Raw genomic sequence first — 13,447 nt, forward strand, 5'->3', positions numbered from 1 at the left:
CTAGAACATTGTATTTAGTATTCATTAGTGTTGGAGGAATGTCACTGAGCAAAAAGAAAATCTTCTTGGGAAATAGGGGCAGAGCCCATGTGGAAGCTATCTCAGGGAATGATGGAGTTGGCCAGAATTCTTTAGAAGGTTCCTGGTACCTTTGTAACAAGTTAAAATGAGGAGCCATCATTAGTCAAAGGAATGCTGTAGTTTTTGGAAACTCTTGTTGACATCTTTAGATAACACTGCATGTAGTAACGGCTAAGTGCCATGCTCTAGTTAGACTGAAACATTAAAACACAGTGGTCACTTAAACAAAGACCATTTCTCAGTGTGGCAGGATTATTGATATAAAGTCTTTTCCAACTCTGTCAAGTCTCCAATTTAAGAAGCCTATTGTAAAGTTTCCCTCAAATCTTTAAAAAAAACCCAAAACTCCGGGGATTTTTTCTTTTTAAAAAATAATCTGTTAATGATTTTTATCTTTTTCATTACACTAATTTCTGTATTCTTTTCTCCATCCTCCCAACAATGGAGCCCTCCCTCAGAACAAAGAAAAATTAATTCATTCTCACCATCTGACATAGCAACTAAGGCTAACCATGCCTGTGCCAGATCCCCATGGGGTGGGGGGGGCAGGCCAAAATTGGTTATTACAGAATTTGGTGTTCCTTTTAGTGAAAGTTAAAATATCCTCTGCTTCCCTCCCTCCTTCCTTTTACACTTTTAGCCATTTGTGGCTGAGCTTTAGTAAATCGTTGTTGTACTGTATTCAGCAGTAGCATCCTTGTGCTCCTTCAAATGGACAGGGCCCCCTTATTGAGCCCTCCCCATGCATCTGCAACTCCTTCTTAACTCCTGATTAAGGAATAACTTGCTTCACTCTAAGGATTTTCTGTGGCAAAGACTATCCAAAGTCTCAGAGTCTTTCTTTTCATGTTTTATTGAATATTTATTTAAAAAATATTTCTTAATTAAATTTTTGGTTTCAAATTCTTTCCTTCCTTTTTGACAAGGCTGAAAATGCAATACAAATCAGCATTAGTCATTTTCTTTGGGAGGGGAGGCTGTAAGAAAAATTAAAAAAAAATATATCCCTGACTCTCTAGTGCGAGTCCATCAATTCTCTCTCTGGAGGTGGATAGCAGTTTACATCATGAGTCATCTTGAGTTGTGGCAGATGATTGCATTGATCAGATTTAGTTAGTCTTTCATAGTGATTAGCTTTACAATGTTGCTCTATGTAGATCGTTTATATTGCTCACTTTGTCAGTTTATATAAGTCTTCTGAAAGTTTTTCTGAAACCATTCTTTTTGTCATTTATTTTACCATCATACTATTCCATCATATTCATAGACCATATAACTTACACATTCCTCAATTGGTGAACATCTTGGTTCCTAATTCTCGGCTACCACAAGAGTTGCTAGAAATATTTTTGTATATAGAATCCCAAATTCTTGCGTATAAACCAAGAAATGCTGGCTCAAAGGGTGTGATACACAGTTTTATGGCCCTTCTGGAATAGTTCCAATTTATTCTTAGACTGGTTAGACTACAACTCTACTAACAGGACATTAGTGTACCTATTTTTTTCACATCCTCTCCAGCATTTGTCATTTTCCATTTCTGTCATCTTAACCAATTGGATGAGTACGACACCTCAGCTTTGTTTTAATTTTCATTTCTCTAATTACTAGTGATTTAGAGCATTTTTTATACAACTATTGAGAACTTGATTTCTTCGGAAAACTGCTTCTTTATATACTTCAACCATTTATCATTTGGAGAATGGCTCTTGGTTTTATAAATTTGACTCAGTTCCCAATATATTTGACAAATTAGAACTTTGTCAGAGAAACGTGTATAATTTTTTTTTTTTTTTTTTGATCTTACTTTTCTGTCTTCTTTCTGATTTTGGCTGCAGTGGTTTTTATTTTGTTTTGTTTTGTTTTGTTTTCTGAAGCAGTTAGGTGTGACTTGCCCAGGTTCACACATCTAGAAAGTGTTGAGTGTCTGAGGTCAAATTTGAACAGGACCCTGCTGTACGAATAAGTAAGGGAGCTAGAACGAGCTGTAGGGAAAGCAGGGGAGCCCGAGGAAGGAGCAAGGATCATGTTGCTTGCCACAGAATGGCAGAGAACTCTCACCCTTCTCACCTGGACTGTGGTAGCAGCCCTCTGTTTTGAGTCTTTCTGCCTCTGCTCTCATTTGGATATAGCTGCCAGAATGACACCCCCAGAGTAAAGCTCTCCATATGCTTCCAGATTACTTCTGTACCCTGCGAAATGATCTTTTTGAGGTCAATGTCAGATGATTCAGAGGATACCAAAGAGGTATTCAGAGCCATCTTTATAGATTTGTTTCACACTTTTTCCTCTGTTCACTCCAGCCAAACTGGTCTGTTGCCTAGTTTTCCTGCACAAAATTCAGCCTGCCCTCTGCCGACCTCTGCCAAGACCCTCTTCAATCCTTGTCTTGTCTTCAGTACTGCTGCTTACACTACCCCAGGCCTCAGCCAGAGAGCCCGCTCTAAGGCTGTTAGCATCCCACTCAAACCCCCTCCATCAGTTTGTGTATGTTTTGTATTTAGTACTTAACTGTGCACAAGTCATTTCCCCTATTTGAATGTAAGCAAGCTCCTTGAGGTCAGGGACCGTTTCTTTTTCTTTTTCCTCTCTCTCTCTGTCTGTATATCACTCTCTCTATCTGGCCAAATGCCACCATATAGGAAACTTAGTTTTCCTGGAAAATTTTGCCAGCACCCTCCTGCCTCACTCTGCTTTGGGCAGGCCGTTTAAATCCTGTCAACTCCAAGACACCCAACCCTTATTATGGAACAGCCCTAGGTCTCCATGTCTAACATCTTTATAGGTCAAACTGGCCAGTCGGCTCTTTTGCTAAACCATCCCATTATGTCCCTACAATCAATTTTATTAGCCACTGGAGGGTCGTTTTGTGTAGCACTGTGTAATTTAATGCTACCCTGGTGGCTTTCAATGGTTACTCTGATGCCAGTCCAAGGGCCAGGCTTTCTTTTCTGGAGTGATTTATCCCTAGGCAGGATCTGACTGACCCGCTGTCCAATTCTGCATCAGGATCAAATGTCAGTGGGGCCTCCAGAGCCCCACTGAGCAGCTTCTCACCCTAATACCTGTTGGGAGGAGACTAGCCTTATTGTTTCTGACTGCGTTTGTAGGAGGATGTCTCTGTATTCTCACCTACAGTAATAACGATAATAATTTGTGTTTATGTGTCACTTAAAGTTTGGGGAAATCCCTTTCCTGTAGTGGCCTGTGGTGTAGGTAGTGCATTTTATACATGAGAAACGGAGACTTTGTGAGGGCAAATGGCTTTCTAATGGTCAAAAAGCTGCAAAATGCCTCCTTGGGTCTCTTGCCTCATGAGATTAACCCAACTTTCATGGTTCGTTCTCATTCGACAAAGGGGTAATATTTATAAAAGACAGATGTTACCCTCATTCTTTTTAAACTTGAGTGGGGATATACCTTGCTTTTACTCTTTCTTTCCCAAGACAATATTACTACATTTATTTATATTTCACATCTTTTTAAGTCACAGAAGTTCAGACTTGAGTTGTCAAGATTTTTGTTAGTTTTTTTAAATCTCAAGTTGTAGAATTCAGGGGTTCTCAAGATGTGGCCCGCTGAAGACATTTATGCTCCTGCTGGGTTATGACAAATGGGCTGAGGAGCGGAGACAGAGTGTGAGCTTTTGTTTTTACTATAGTCCGGCCTCCCACAGTGTGAGGGACCGTGAACTGGCCCCCTATTTAAAAAGTTTGAGGACCACTGTTGTAGATCCACTGACTTCTGTAAGAGTGTGTCTGAAAGAAGCAACAAGAAAGGTTGTGGGACAGGGATTTTGTGGGGGGGAGTTGTGTTGTTATGCTTTTTTTTTTTTCTCCTTTAAAGCTTTTCTTAATCATTAAAAGTTCTGATCCTTTCTGCTGTGTTCTTTGTGATATAAATAGATTTTTCAAAATCATGAGGCTCATACCCGTATAGAAATTATCAGGTTCCTCTGAATAAAACAAGCACAACATTTGTATTTCTGTACAAGTGAATCTCTTTCTCATTCTCTTAAGTTGTACTGAGTCTGTTTTCTTTATGGACAATTAAAAGATAGAAGCTTACAATAATTAGTGTGAGTTACAGAACATGGATGGATGCTCCATGAAGGCATCCCTTTTGGTCTCAGAAAAGACTTTCCTTTTTAAGAGTGGAACCTTTATAGGGTGGCTTCATTTCTTTTCTCATTGTAGGCATAAACTCTTCAAACAGCGCTGTGCAGTTGGGCCCAGCCGACCCACTTCGATATCACAGCCCGGGTTCACTGTTGGCCCACCATCTTCTTCATCTTTGCCGCCTCCAGCCTCTTCTAAGCACAAAACAACAGAACGACAAGAAAAAGGAGACAAACTTCAAAAGCGGCCCGTGATGCCGTTTCACCACAGGCCCTCAGTGGGTGAAGAGTTATGCATGGAGCAGGATGCGCCAGGACAGAAACTGGCCTTGGCTGGGGTGGATGCCTCCTTGGAGGTCCCAAGCAGCAGGAAGTATGATAAACAGCTGGCTGTGCCTTCCAGAAACACAAGCAAACAAATGCATCTGAATCCCATGGATTCACCCCATTCCCCCATTTCCCCTCTGCCTCCAACCCTCAGCCCCCAACCAAGAGGGCAAGAAGCAGAGAGTTTGGACCCACCGTCCATTCCTGTGAATCCAGCTCTCTATAGTAATGGACTAGAACTTCAGCCGTTATCAAACCTGGATGACAGGACTGTTCTTGTGGGCCAGAGACTGCCTCTGATGGCCGAGGTCAGTGAGACAGCCTTGTACTGTGGGATTGTGCCCCCAAATTATGAATCATCTGATAAATGGCACAGTTACCAACTACCACCAAGTGATGACCTAGAGTTCAGGCCTCCAGAGCTCCAGGGTGAGCAATATGATGTCAAGATAGAGATAAATTCAGACAGCACTGCACTGAAAAGGTAAGGAGATTAACCCAACTTTCATGGTTCGTTCTCATTCGACAAGGGGGTAATGTTTATAAAAGACAAGTCTTACTTCCCTTCTATCCATTCACTGTGTCTCTCAAATGTAAATCACAAGATGCTTTTGTAAAAATATTAAATAAGAGAACAAAAGTCAGAGAGAGAATTAGAGCGAAGGGCATATTTAAGCTCAGGAAGTTTCAAAGATCTGACTTAGGAAAAATAGTTTGTGTTCATTGATTTTCCAAACACTGCTTAATGTAAAAACAAAATTGAACTGCACTTGTAGATTTCTCCCTATTGTGCTGGTATTTTGCTTTTTATGTACACAGCTAAGGTATTTGGCGAAGGCTCCGTGCATGATCACTTACATTGTATGCCTGCATGTGTTGGTCTGTGAATGATTACACATGTGCTCAGTTTGGAGCATTTCTCTGTAACTGTCATGCTAAAGAAATTTTTAGGGAAAAAAAAAGTCTTATAAATGTGCTGGAAAAAATTTTTTAAAGCACATAATCATTACCTTCCCTCTCAGCAGAACAAGATTTATTAAATTACTTAATTTGTCAATAGCACAAATCAGACAATTTCTGGAATGGTTTGGTGTGTTACAGTGCCAGTATGGTTTTCTCTTTCAAATTCGTTTATTTGCATCCTTATTGTTATACATTTCTGAAAAAGTAAAAGCATCTCAGTTTTTCCACTGTTAGGCAAGTAGCAATTTGATTTATTCTTCTTCTATAGACTCTTAGCACAACCTAACAAACGGTTTAAAATCTGGGAAGATAAGCAGCCTCAGGGACAGGCCATCTACCTTGACCCATCACCTCGAATGCAGCAGCCTGCAGAGACCCTGGGCGATGCCAGTGACCCATACACCTTTGAGGATGGTGACATCAAGTACAGTTTCACCGTCAACAAAAAATGCAAATTCGGAGCGGAGAGAGAGCTACTGAAAAAGAATAAGGTACTGTGCTGACCCACAAAATTAGATGGTGTTTCTTATCCATTTCTTGCTGAATGAGCTGAAAGTTATTTAGAAGCAGGATCTGAGTTTCTCTCTCAAATTATTTCACTGTTGATGCAAAGTGTATAGAAATGCCTCAAGCATATGATAGATTATTGCTGCTCTTTGCATCCTGCTTCTCCCCATGTTAAATGTTGACCCAAATACCAAGGCCGAATGCCTCTCTCTTCTCATAGGCAAAGTTTTGGAATTATTGCACATATTTGAAATTTGAACCGTTTTTCTCACAGATAACTATTATAACTAGTCTTGGTCTTTGTAAAAAATTAGTAGTGGGGATGTTATTTAAGACAATGAGAAATTCATTTATTGTTGTTCATGATAATATGACAACCCCAAATACTATAAAGGTATTTAGATCTATCATTCCAAAAGCATGGAGAGTTGAGGTAGTTATTTTGTAGGTAGAAGTTAGTTATCTAGAGATCGAATTTCTCACTTTGACAAATATTTACATAATAATAAAATAGCCAGTATTTATAAAATGCTTTAACGTTTGTGAATTTTTTTATAAATGTCATTTTATTTGATGCTCTCAACATCTCTTGAAATTAGGAGCTATTATTATCCTCATTTATGTGTGAGGAAACTGAGACCACAGGTACAGTGACTGGCCTAAAGTCACATAGTGAGTAAGTGTCTTAAGACTGGATTTGAGCACTTCCCATTTATTGGGGGTGCTTTAGATAAAATTTCTACTTCAATAAAAATTACTCAGAGTTGAGAGAAAAGTGCGAATATTTTTGGATGATATTTAAGCTACCCTCTCCTTAGATTCTCAGGATCTTTTAGGAAGCTTTTTAACCTATGATTTTTCACGATGAGCTTATTTATAAAAACTAGATGCATACCATCTTTTAAACCAAAAATTTGGTTCATTTTTTTTAATAAATTTTTGCAAAAAAAAATGTGCAAAAAATTTAATATTGAAATAGTATACAAACTCAAATTTTGTCAATTTTTTATTTATTGGTTTGTGTAACCCAAAGCAAAGCACTGAAAATGCTTAGATGGTCTTTAATCAAATAAATAAACTGAGACCACAGGTACAGTGACTTGCCTCACAAAAGTTTCTCAGTATCTTTTAGGAAGCTTTTTTATCTATGATTTCTTACCTCCCACCCTCTATTTCTTAGCACTTGCTCTTCTACTTCATAGTCTTGGATTGCTGGGCATGTATTTATTATGACCATATTTCTTACACAGTCCGAAGATGGATTTGGTTCAAAAGAGATCCCCACAACAGGTCATTCCACACCAGTGCCCGATGGGAAGGATGCCATGTCTATTTTCAGTTCTGCTTCAAAAACAGGTATGTAAAAACAGTGTTGGCCCTTTTTAGATAGTTGACAAAATAGGGGAGAGGGAAGTTTCTTTTCCGTTAATGCAATCAAGTTTTCAGCTTTCACATATTGTTTTAGTTTGTATTATCCTTCCTTTCCCAATGGGAGATCAAACTGTAATCTGATTCTAAATTTAAGAAAAGCCATACGACAATACTTGCTTACTTACTCTTTTGATGAGGCAAAAGTTTTTTCTTCCTTTCTCACAGATGTCCGTCAGGAAAGTGCTGCCAGCAGAGCAGGCCCCAGCAGCCTTACCCAGGTGACTGATCTGGCCCCTTCACTCCATGACTTGGACAACATCTTTGATAATTCTGATGAGGACGAGCTTGGGGTGAGTCTGTTTCTAGAGGCTACGTCTACAGTAGAAAACAACTTCTGGGGATAAGCAAAATTTTGCACATTTATAACTCTCCTAATCAGTGCAAGATGAGCTCTAATTTCTAGTTTTGAATGTTTTACTCAGTGTTTTGTGCATTTAGCAAAAATTATAAAGTTAATAGTGCATTGTTTGTTTTATCCTCGGCACCTGGTACATGGCTTCTCACTTTTATTTTTAAATTTTTATTTTTAATTTTTATATTTTTATATATATATATATATATGTATATATATATATATATATTATATTTTAATTTTATAAACTTTAAACATTTTTCTAGTTTAATTTGTGAAATCTTCCTAAATATCATGGTTTTTAGGAGTTTGGGGGTTCACTTGCATCTAGTAGAGAATTTTTGCAATAACCTTAATCCACAAATTTTGATTTCAAAATGATATTTTATGATTTTTATTCAGCCAATATTTTATTTACTTACTCAGTAAACCTTTATTAAGTGCTATATGCATGCTACATGCTGGAGATACAAAAGAGGTAAAAGACAGTTCTTGTCCTTAAGGAGCTTACAGTGTAATGGGGGAAACAGCATGCAAACACACACCGACACACACACCCACACCCACGCTGTGTACAGATCGTGTGGACAGCTTGGACAGAGAGAGTGAGGAATACTTAGAGAATTGCCCGGGGGGGGTGGTTGGGGCGCGTTTACTGAGAAATTCACATGTGTATCCAAGATTGCACAGGGATTGTGTGCTAGAGATAGTACCTGGCTCCAAATGCTTTGGCCTCCAAGGTGAACTCTTTACCCTTGCTCTGTCTTTGCAAGTAAAATATTCCCTATAAATCTCTGTCTAGGCTGCATCACCAGCACTTCGTTCATCAAAAATCCCAACAGTAGGAACCGAAGACCGACCTCTGGGGAAAGACGGCAGAATGGCAGTTCCTTATCCGCCAAGTGAGTAGAGTGGCGTTGTTTTGGCTTCTTTCCTTGCCTATGGCAGAGTTGTAGACACTTCTCTTTCCCCCTCCCCCTGTTCCTTTAAAACAAGAATTAAAATTCATTATTAGAATTGGCCTTCCAGAAATGACAGGACCTAATCATAAACAAGGACCAGCACAGTTTCAATCTTTTGTCCCTTATTTTCAGGGCATTTTGAGACTCTAGAAATATTTGTCTACTATTTCTTTAATGGTGATTTCTGAAAATGAGAGTTTGCTGAAAAAGTGTGTAGAGGATTTTCGTATCCCAGAATATATTTTGGGTATCTATTTCCACTGATCAACTTTCAGCTCTGTGACCGAATTTTGACATTTTCTTATTGGTAAAATAAGTTTGATATGTATGTTCACAATGGGAAGAATTACCTTGTAGAACATTCATAAGCAATCAGACTATTAAATGAGAGCAAAGAAAGTCAGAATAACCGTGTGGCTACTCTGAAGCAGAAATATAATTTCACTGCAAATCATTCTTTAATACCTTCTCATTAACTTCAGCTGGTAATGAGAACAAATTGAGAGGAAAAACTACCATGTCACAGGGATGAGTCAAAGAGTTTTATGGACCCATAAAGGCCGCACTGATTTACTCAAACGTGGACATAGAGGGTGTGCAGAGATGGGGCTATGACAGTTTTAGTAGATCCCAGAGCTTTTTAAAATATGCAAAGCTTTCTCAAGCATGACACATGTGAAAATGAATCATGGTAGCCAGGCAGTTGCTGTAGTTTTTTTAATTAAACATTTTTCTTTTTTTATGACTCTGCACTGCAGAATTGTACAAACAAGGAATGCAAAGATTAAAAGAAACAGCATAAAATAGATGCATGTGGACTAGGCCAAATCAATGAGTCCTTTCACTCAGATCGAACCAGTTAATCTTCTCTGCTTCTTTTGACATTAACAAGTGATAGGTAGCAACATGTGAGAGGTTGTTGAAATCTCTGTGAGACGCCTCATGAAGCCGTGCTCATCGACAGTCCTAGAATCAGTGTCCTGGTCCTAAATTGATTTGGCTTGAGATGTTTCTACAATGCCCCAGTTAATCATTCCAATCAGAGAATCCCAAGACTACTCCAAATGGATGAGTATCCCTCAGCATTTCTGGTTTCTCCAAATTTATATTTAGATAAGTGTTAGGAGTAGAGCATTATCGTTATTTTTTCAGACAAAGAGAAATTGCAAATTTTATATTTATTTTAAATGTCAAGAATGTTGTTTTTAGGGGGAGAAAAAGATATTTGGGGGCAATTTTCAATTCTTATTTTGTGCCCCTGGGAGTAATTATGGTAGGTTTCTTATGTTATATTTAAGGAAAAAAAAAAACTACAAAAAACTTTAGCCTGAATGATTTCATTATAGATCTAGTCCTTCATCTCATTATTATTGATCTTTCCAACACTGACGGTACCTGTAGAGACTGCACTCCACAAATGTCAGGTGGATTTCATTTACTTGAGGGTTTCCCACAGGTAATTTTTTCTTCAACTGCACTTTGACAAAAGGGACAGGTGTACCCTGTTTTATTTAAAAGCTGCCCCCTGAAAAGTTGGGTGTGAAGGAGTGATGTTCTATGGGCCCCCAGCAAATCTAGCATTTATTTTCGTGTCTCAGGCTTTCAATGAAGCCGAGCAGCACACTTGCACCTGCCAGCATGGCACCTCATGTTTGACTTGTTTTCCCTCTCCTCATCTTTCTTTCTTTTTTTTTAAATTATAACTTTTTATTGATAGTAAATGCATGGGTAATTTTTTACAACATTATCCCTTGCACTCACTTTTCCCTTCCCTCCCTCCACCCTCTCCCCTAGATTCACCTCATCTTTCAATGTTAAATTCTCTTACACTGAGGCAGGTGGGGATGTGGAATCTTTGGGAGCCAGAAGTGGGGAGTGCAGGGGAAGTCACTGCCCACACCTGTAGGAGAAGTGACCAGATTCTTAGGCCTCAGGAGAGACAAGTTATTGTCACTCTTGTGAGCAGATTTGTAAACCTTTACCCCATCTCTACCTTTAGCTATTTAACCTGAATGCTAGTGGTAGTGTTAGTTTCTCCAGAGCAACCAAAAGGACTGAAAAAGCAAATGAAAGTGAGCCGCCTGCTTGGGGCCAGGATCAGGTGATCAATTTGAATGAAACCATAGAATCAGGCTCATCTCTTTATCAGCACCTATGATTTACCTGGACCTGGGAGTCATGTGCCCCTATTTCTTTTTAATTCCTGAAACTCTGTCTGGAAGAGTCTTTGCACCTTCCCTCCTCTGGCTGACCTTCCTAGCCAGGGCCCCATCCATCACCTTCTTCCCCATACAAACAGTATCCAAGGCTTTACATTCTTCTGTGGTCTCAGATCTCAGCCTTCCTCTTTCTTTTCCCTGCCACCACACTCTGTCTCTTTGCCACCTGCCTGCACTACTGCAATTGTCTTTAATCCCTTCCCCTGCTTCCAGTTCCTCTCCATCCATCCATTCTTCTTCCTAATGCACAAGGGTGGATCCCCATTTCCACCAAATCTCAGACATGTTGTTATGGCACTAAAGGCCTCGTGCATTGGGCTCACCTCTCCAACCCTGCCTCAAGATTGCCCTCTCCTAGGTGCAGTCTGTTTCAGCAGTGTCTCCCTGCTCCGTACCTTTGTTCACTCTATTCTTTAGGCCTGAGATATCCATGTCCTCACCCTCCAAGATGATTGCTAACCCCAGAGGCATATACCTGTTTATTCTGGTGTCTGTTATTTGCTCATGCATTACTTAGTGTTTGTGTAAGGTCCATGGAAGCCTTCATTTCTAAACCTGAATCTTCTGGGCAGGGCTTTGGAAATGCCTAATAAGCATCTGAATAAAATAGAAACTACATTCAGGTATAAGCTCTTTAAGGATGAGAGTTGTGTCTAAGGTCATCCCATCATATAGCTAATCAAGAGTCCCTGTCTCCCCTGCAAATGATTACTCAGCCTGCATTTAAAAGTATACAACGAAAGGGAACCTACTGATGAATTAGGAAGAAGCTTTTTCCTAAAATCAGAATTGATTCTCCCATCCTCATCTTCTTAGCTCTGCCTTTTGAGGACAAGGAAACAAGTCTGATTTCTGCTATGTGAGAGCCCTTGTAATACAAGTGGCTGGCTTTCCCATCTCCCCAAGTTCTTCTCTAGGCTCACCATCCCCAGGTCTTTCAAAGGATCTTTCTTTTTCTTTTTCTTTTCTCTCTCTTTTTTAAATAGCTTTGTATTTTCGAATTATATGCAAAGATAGTTTTCAACATTCAACCTTGCAAATCCTTGTCTCCTTCCCTTTCCCCACCCCTTCTTTAGACAGCAAGTAGTCCAGTATATGTTAAACATATGTAATTCTTCTTCATATACTTCCGCATTTATCAAGATGAACAAAAGAAATCAGATTAAAAAGGAAAAAGAGAGAGAGAAAAGTAAGCAAACAACAAAAGAGGTGAAAATACCATGTGGTGATCTACACTTAGTCCCTATAGTTCTTTCTGTGGATTCAGATGTTTCTCTCCATCACTATTCATTTGGAATTGGCCTGAATCACCTCATTGTTGAAGAGAATCAAGTACATCAGAGTTGATCATCACATAATGTTGTTGTCACTGCATACAATGTTCTCTCAGCTTGTGAAATCTCGCCAGGTCTCTCTGAAATCCTCCTCCTGATCATTTCTTATAGAACAGTAATATTCCATAACATTCATAGGCCATAATTTATTCAGCCATTCCCCAGCTGAAGGGCATCCTTTCAGTTTCCAGTTTCTTGCCGCTACAGAAAAAGCTGCTACAAACATTTTTGCCCATGTGCGTCCTTTGCTACATTTTATGATCTCTTTGGGATACAGACCCAGTGGGGACAGTGATAGCTAAAAGAACTTTCAAGACCTAAGCCTTCTCTGGATGTTCTGCAGTTATTCCCACTAACCTTCCAGCAGCATGGCACTTAGACGGTGGTGAGAGTAGTGGCTGGATTACTAATTCTTCACTTGAGGCTCCTGAGGTCCTAGCATCTTTCTCTATGGCCATGTCACATGTTTGTAGTGCCCAACACTATAATCCTTCCAGACCTCCAGATCTTTTTCAAATGAGTTAGTAGTATACAGCAGGATATTTATAATGACAGACTCCTAGCCAGCGATCGAGAACACCTAATAATAGCAGTGTTGATTATATCGATTTACATAGCACTTGAATATCAGCTTTACTACATCTCTGTGTTATAAAACAAGAACCTGGGGTTCATGTAAACTCAGTGCCATGTATCAGAGGAAGGATTGTGATTTTGCTCACTGGAAAGACAGCACTGCTTGCCATCCAACAGGGTCAGAACTGCCCTGTAATCTAAGGGACTTTAACCTGAAAAGGAAGATGAAGGGAAAAAAAACTCTGTGTGTGTGTGTGTGTGTGTGTGTGTGTGTGTGTGTGTGTGTGTGTGTGTAAGAGACAGAGAATGAACCATATGATGTGGTGCATAGATGTGATTCGCTCGCCTTCGTGCTCTCTTCAGTCCAGTCACATGGGCCAGCTGCCAGCTCCCCACCCTTGCATAATGCTCCTTGTGCATGCTTTCCCCCCACTCCTCTGCTTCCTCTCTTCAAGGTTCACTTTCAATGCCAGCTCTGAAATAAGTAGATTCTTATTTGTGTTTTGAACTATATCCAGTGCTTATCATAGTTCCTGTCACATAGTAGTAGGTACTTAATGGTGCTTGTTGATAGATTT

At 39.5% G+C, this 13,447-nt stretch overlaps 1 protein-coding gene across 3 annotated transcripts in view; it reads left to right on the forward strand.

Moving 5' to 3' along the window:
- The window catches only part of MED13L (mediator complex subunit 13L), a 338,730-nt gene that overhangs the window by 284,282 nt on the left and 41,001 nt on the right, over positions 1–13,447 (forward strand). For all 3 annotated transcript variants that reach the window (XM_074296914.1, XM_074296922.1, XM_074296932.1), the window contains exons 10-14: positions 4,278–5,009; positions 5,757–5,979; positions 7,246–7,351; positions 7,592–7,716; positions 8,581–8,680. In XM_074296914.1, the coding sequence (XP_074153015.1) occupies positions 4,278–5,009; positions 5,757–5,979; positions 7,246–7,351; positions 7,592–7,716; positions 8,581–8,680 (1,286 nt within the window). The remainder of the gene's footprint in view (positions 1–4,277; positions 5,010–5,756; positions 5,980–7,245; positions 7,352–7,591; positions 7,717–8,580; positions 8,681–13,447) is intronic.

The sequence above is a fragment of the Sminthopsis crassicaudata genome, chromosome 1, assembly GCF_048593235.1.
Source record: "Sminthopsis crassicaudata isolate SCR6 chromosome 1, ASM4859323v1, whole genome shotgun sequence".
NCBI classification, from domain to species: Eukaryota; Metazoa; Chordata; class Mammalia; order Dasyuromorphia; family Dasyuridae; genus Sminthopsis; species Sminthopsis crassicaudata.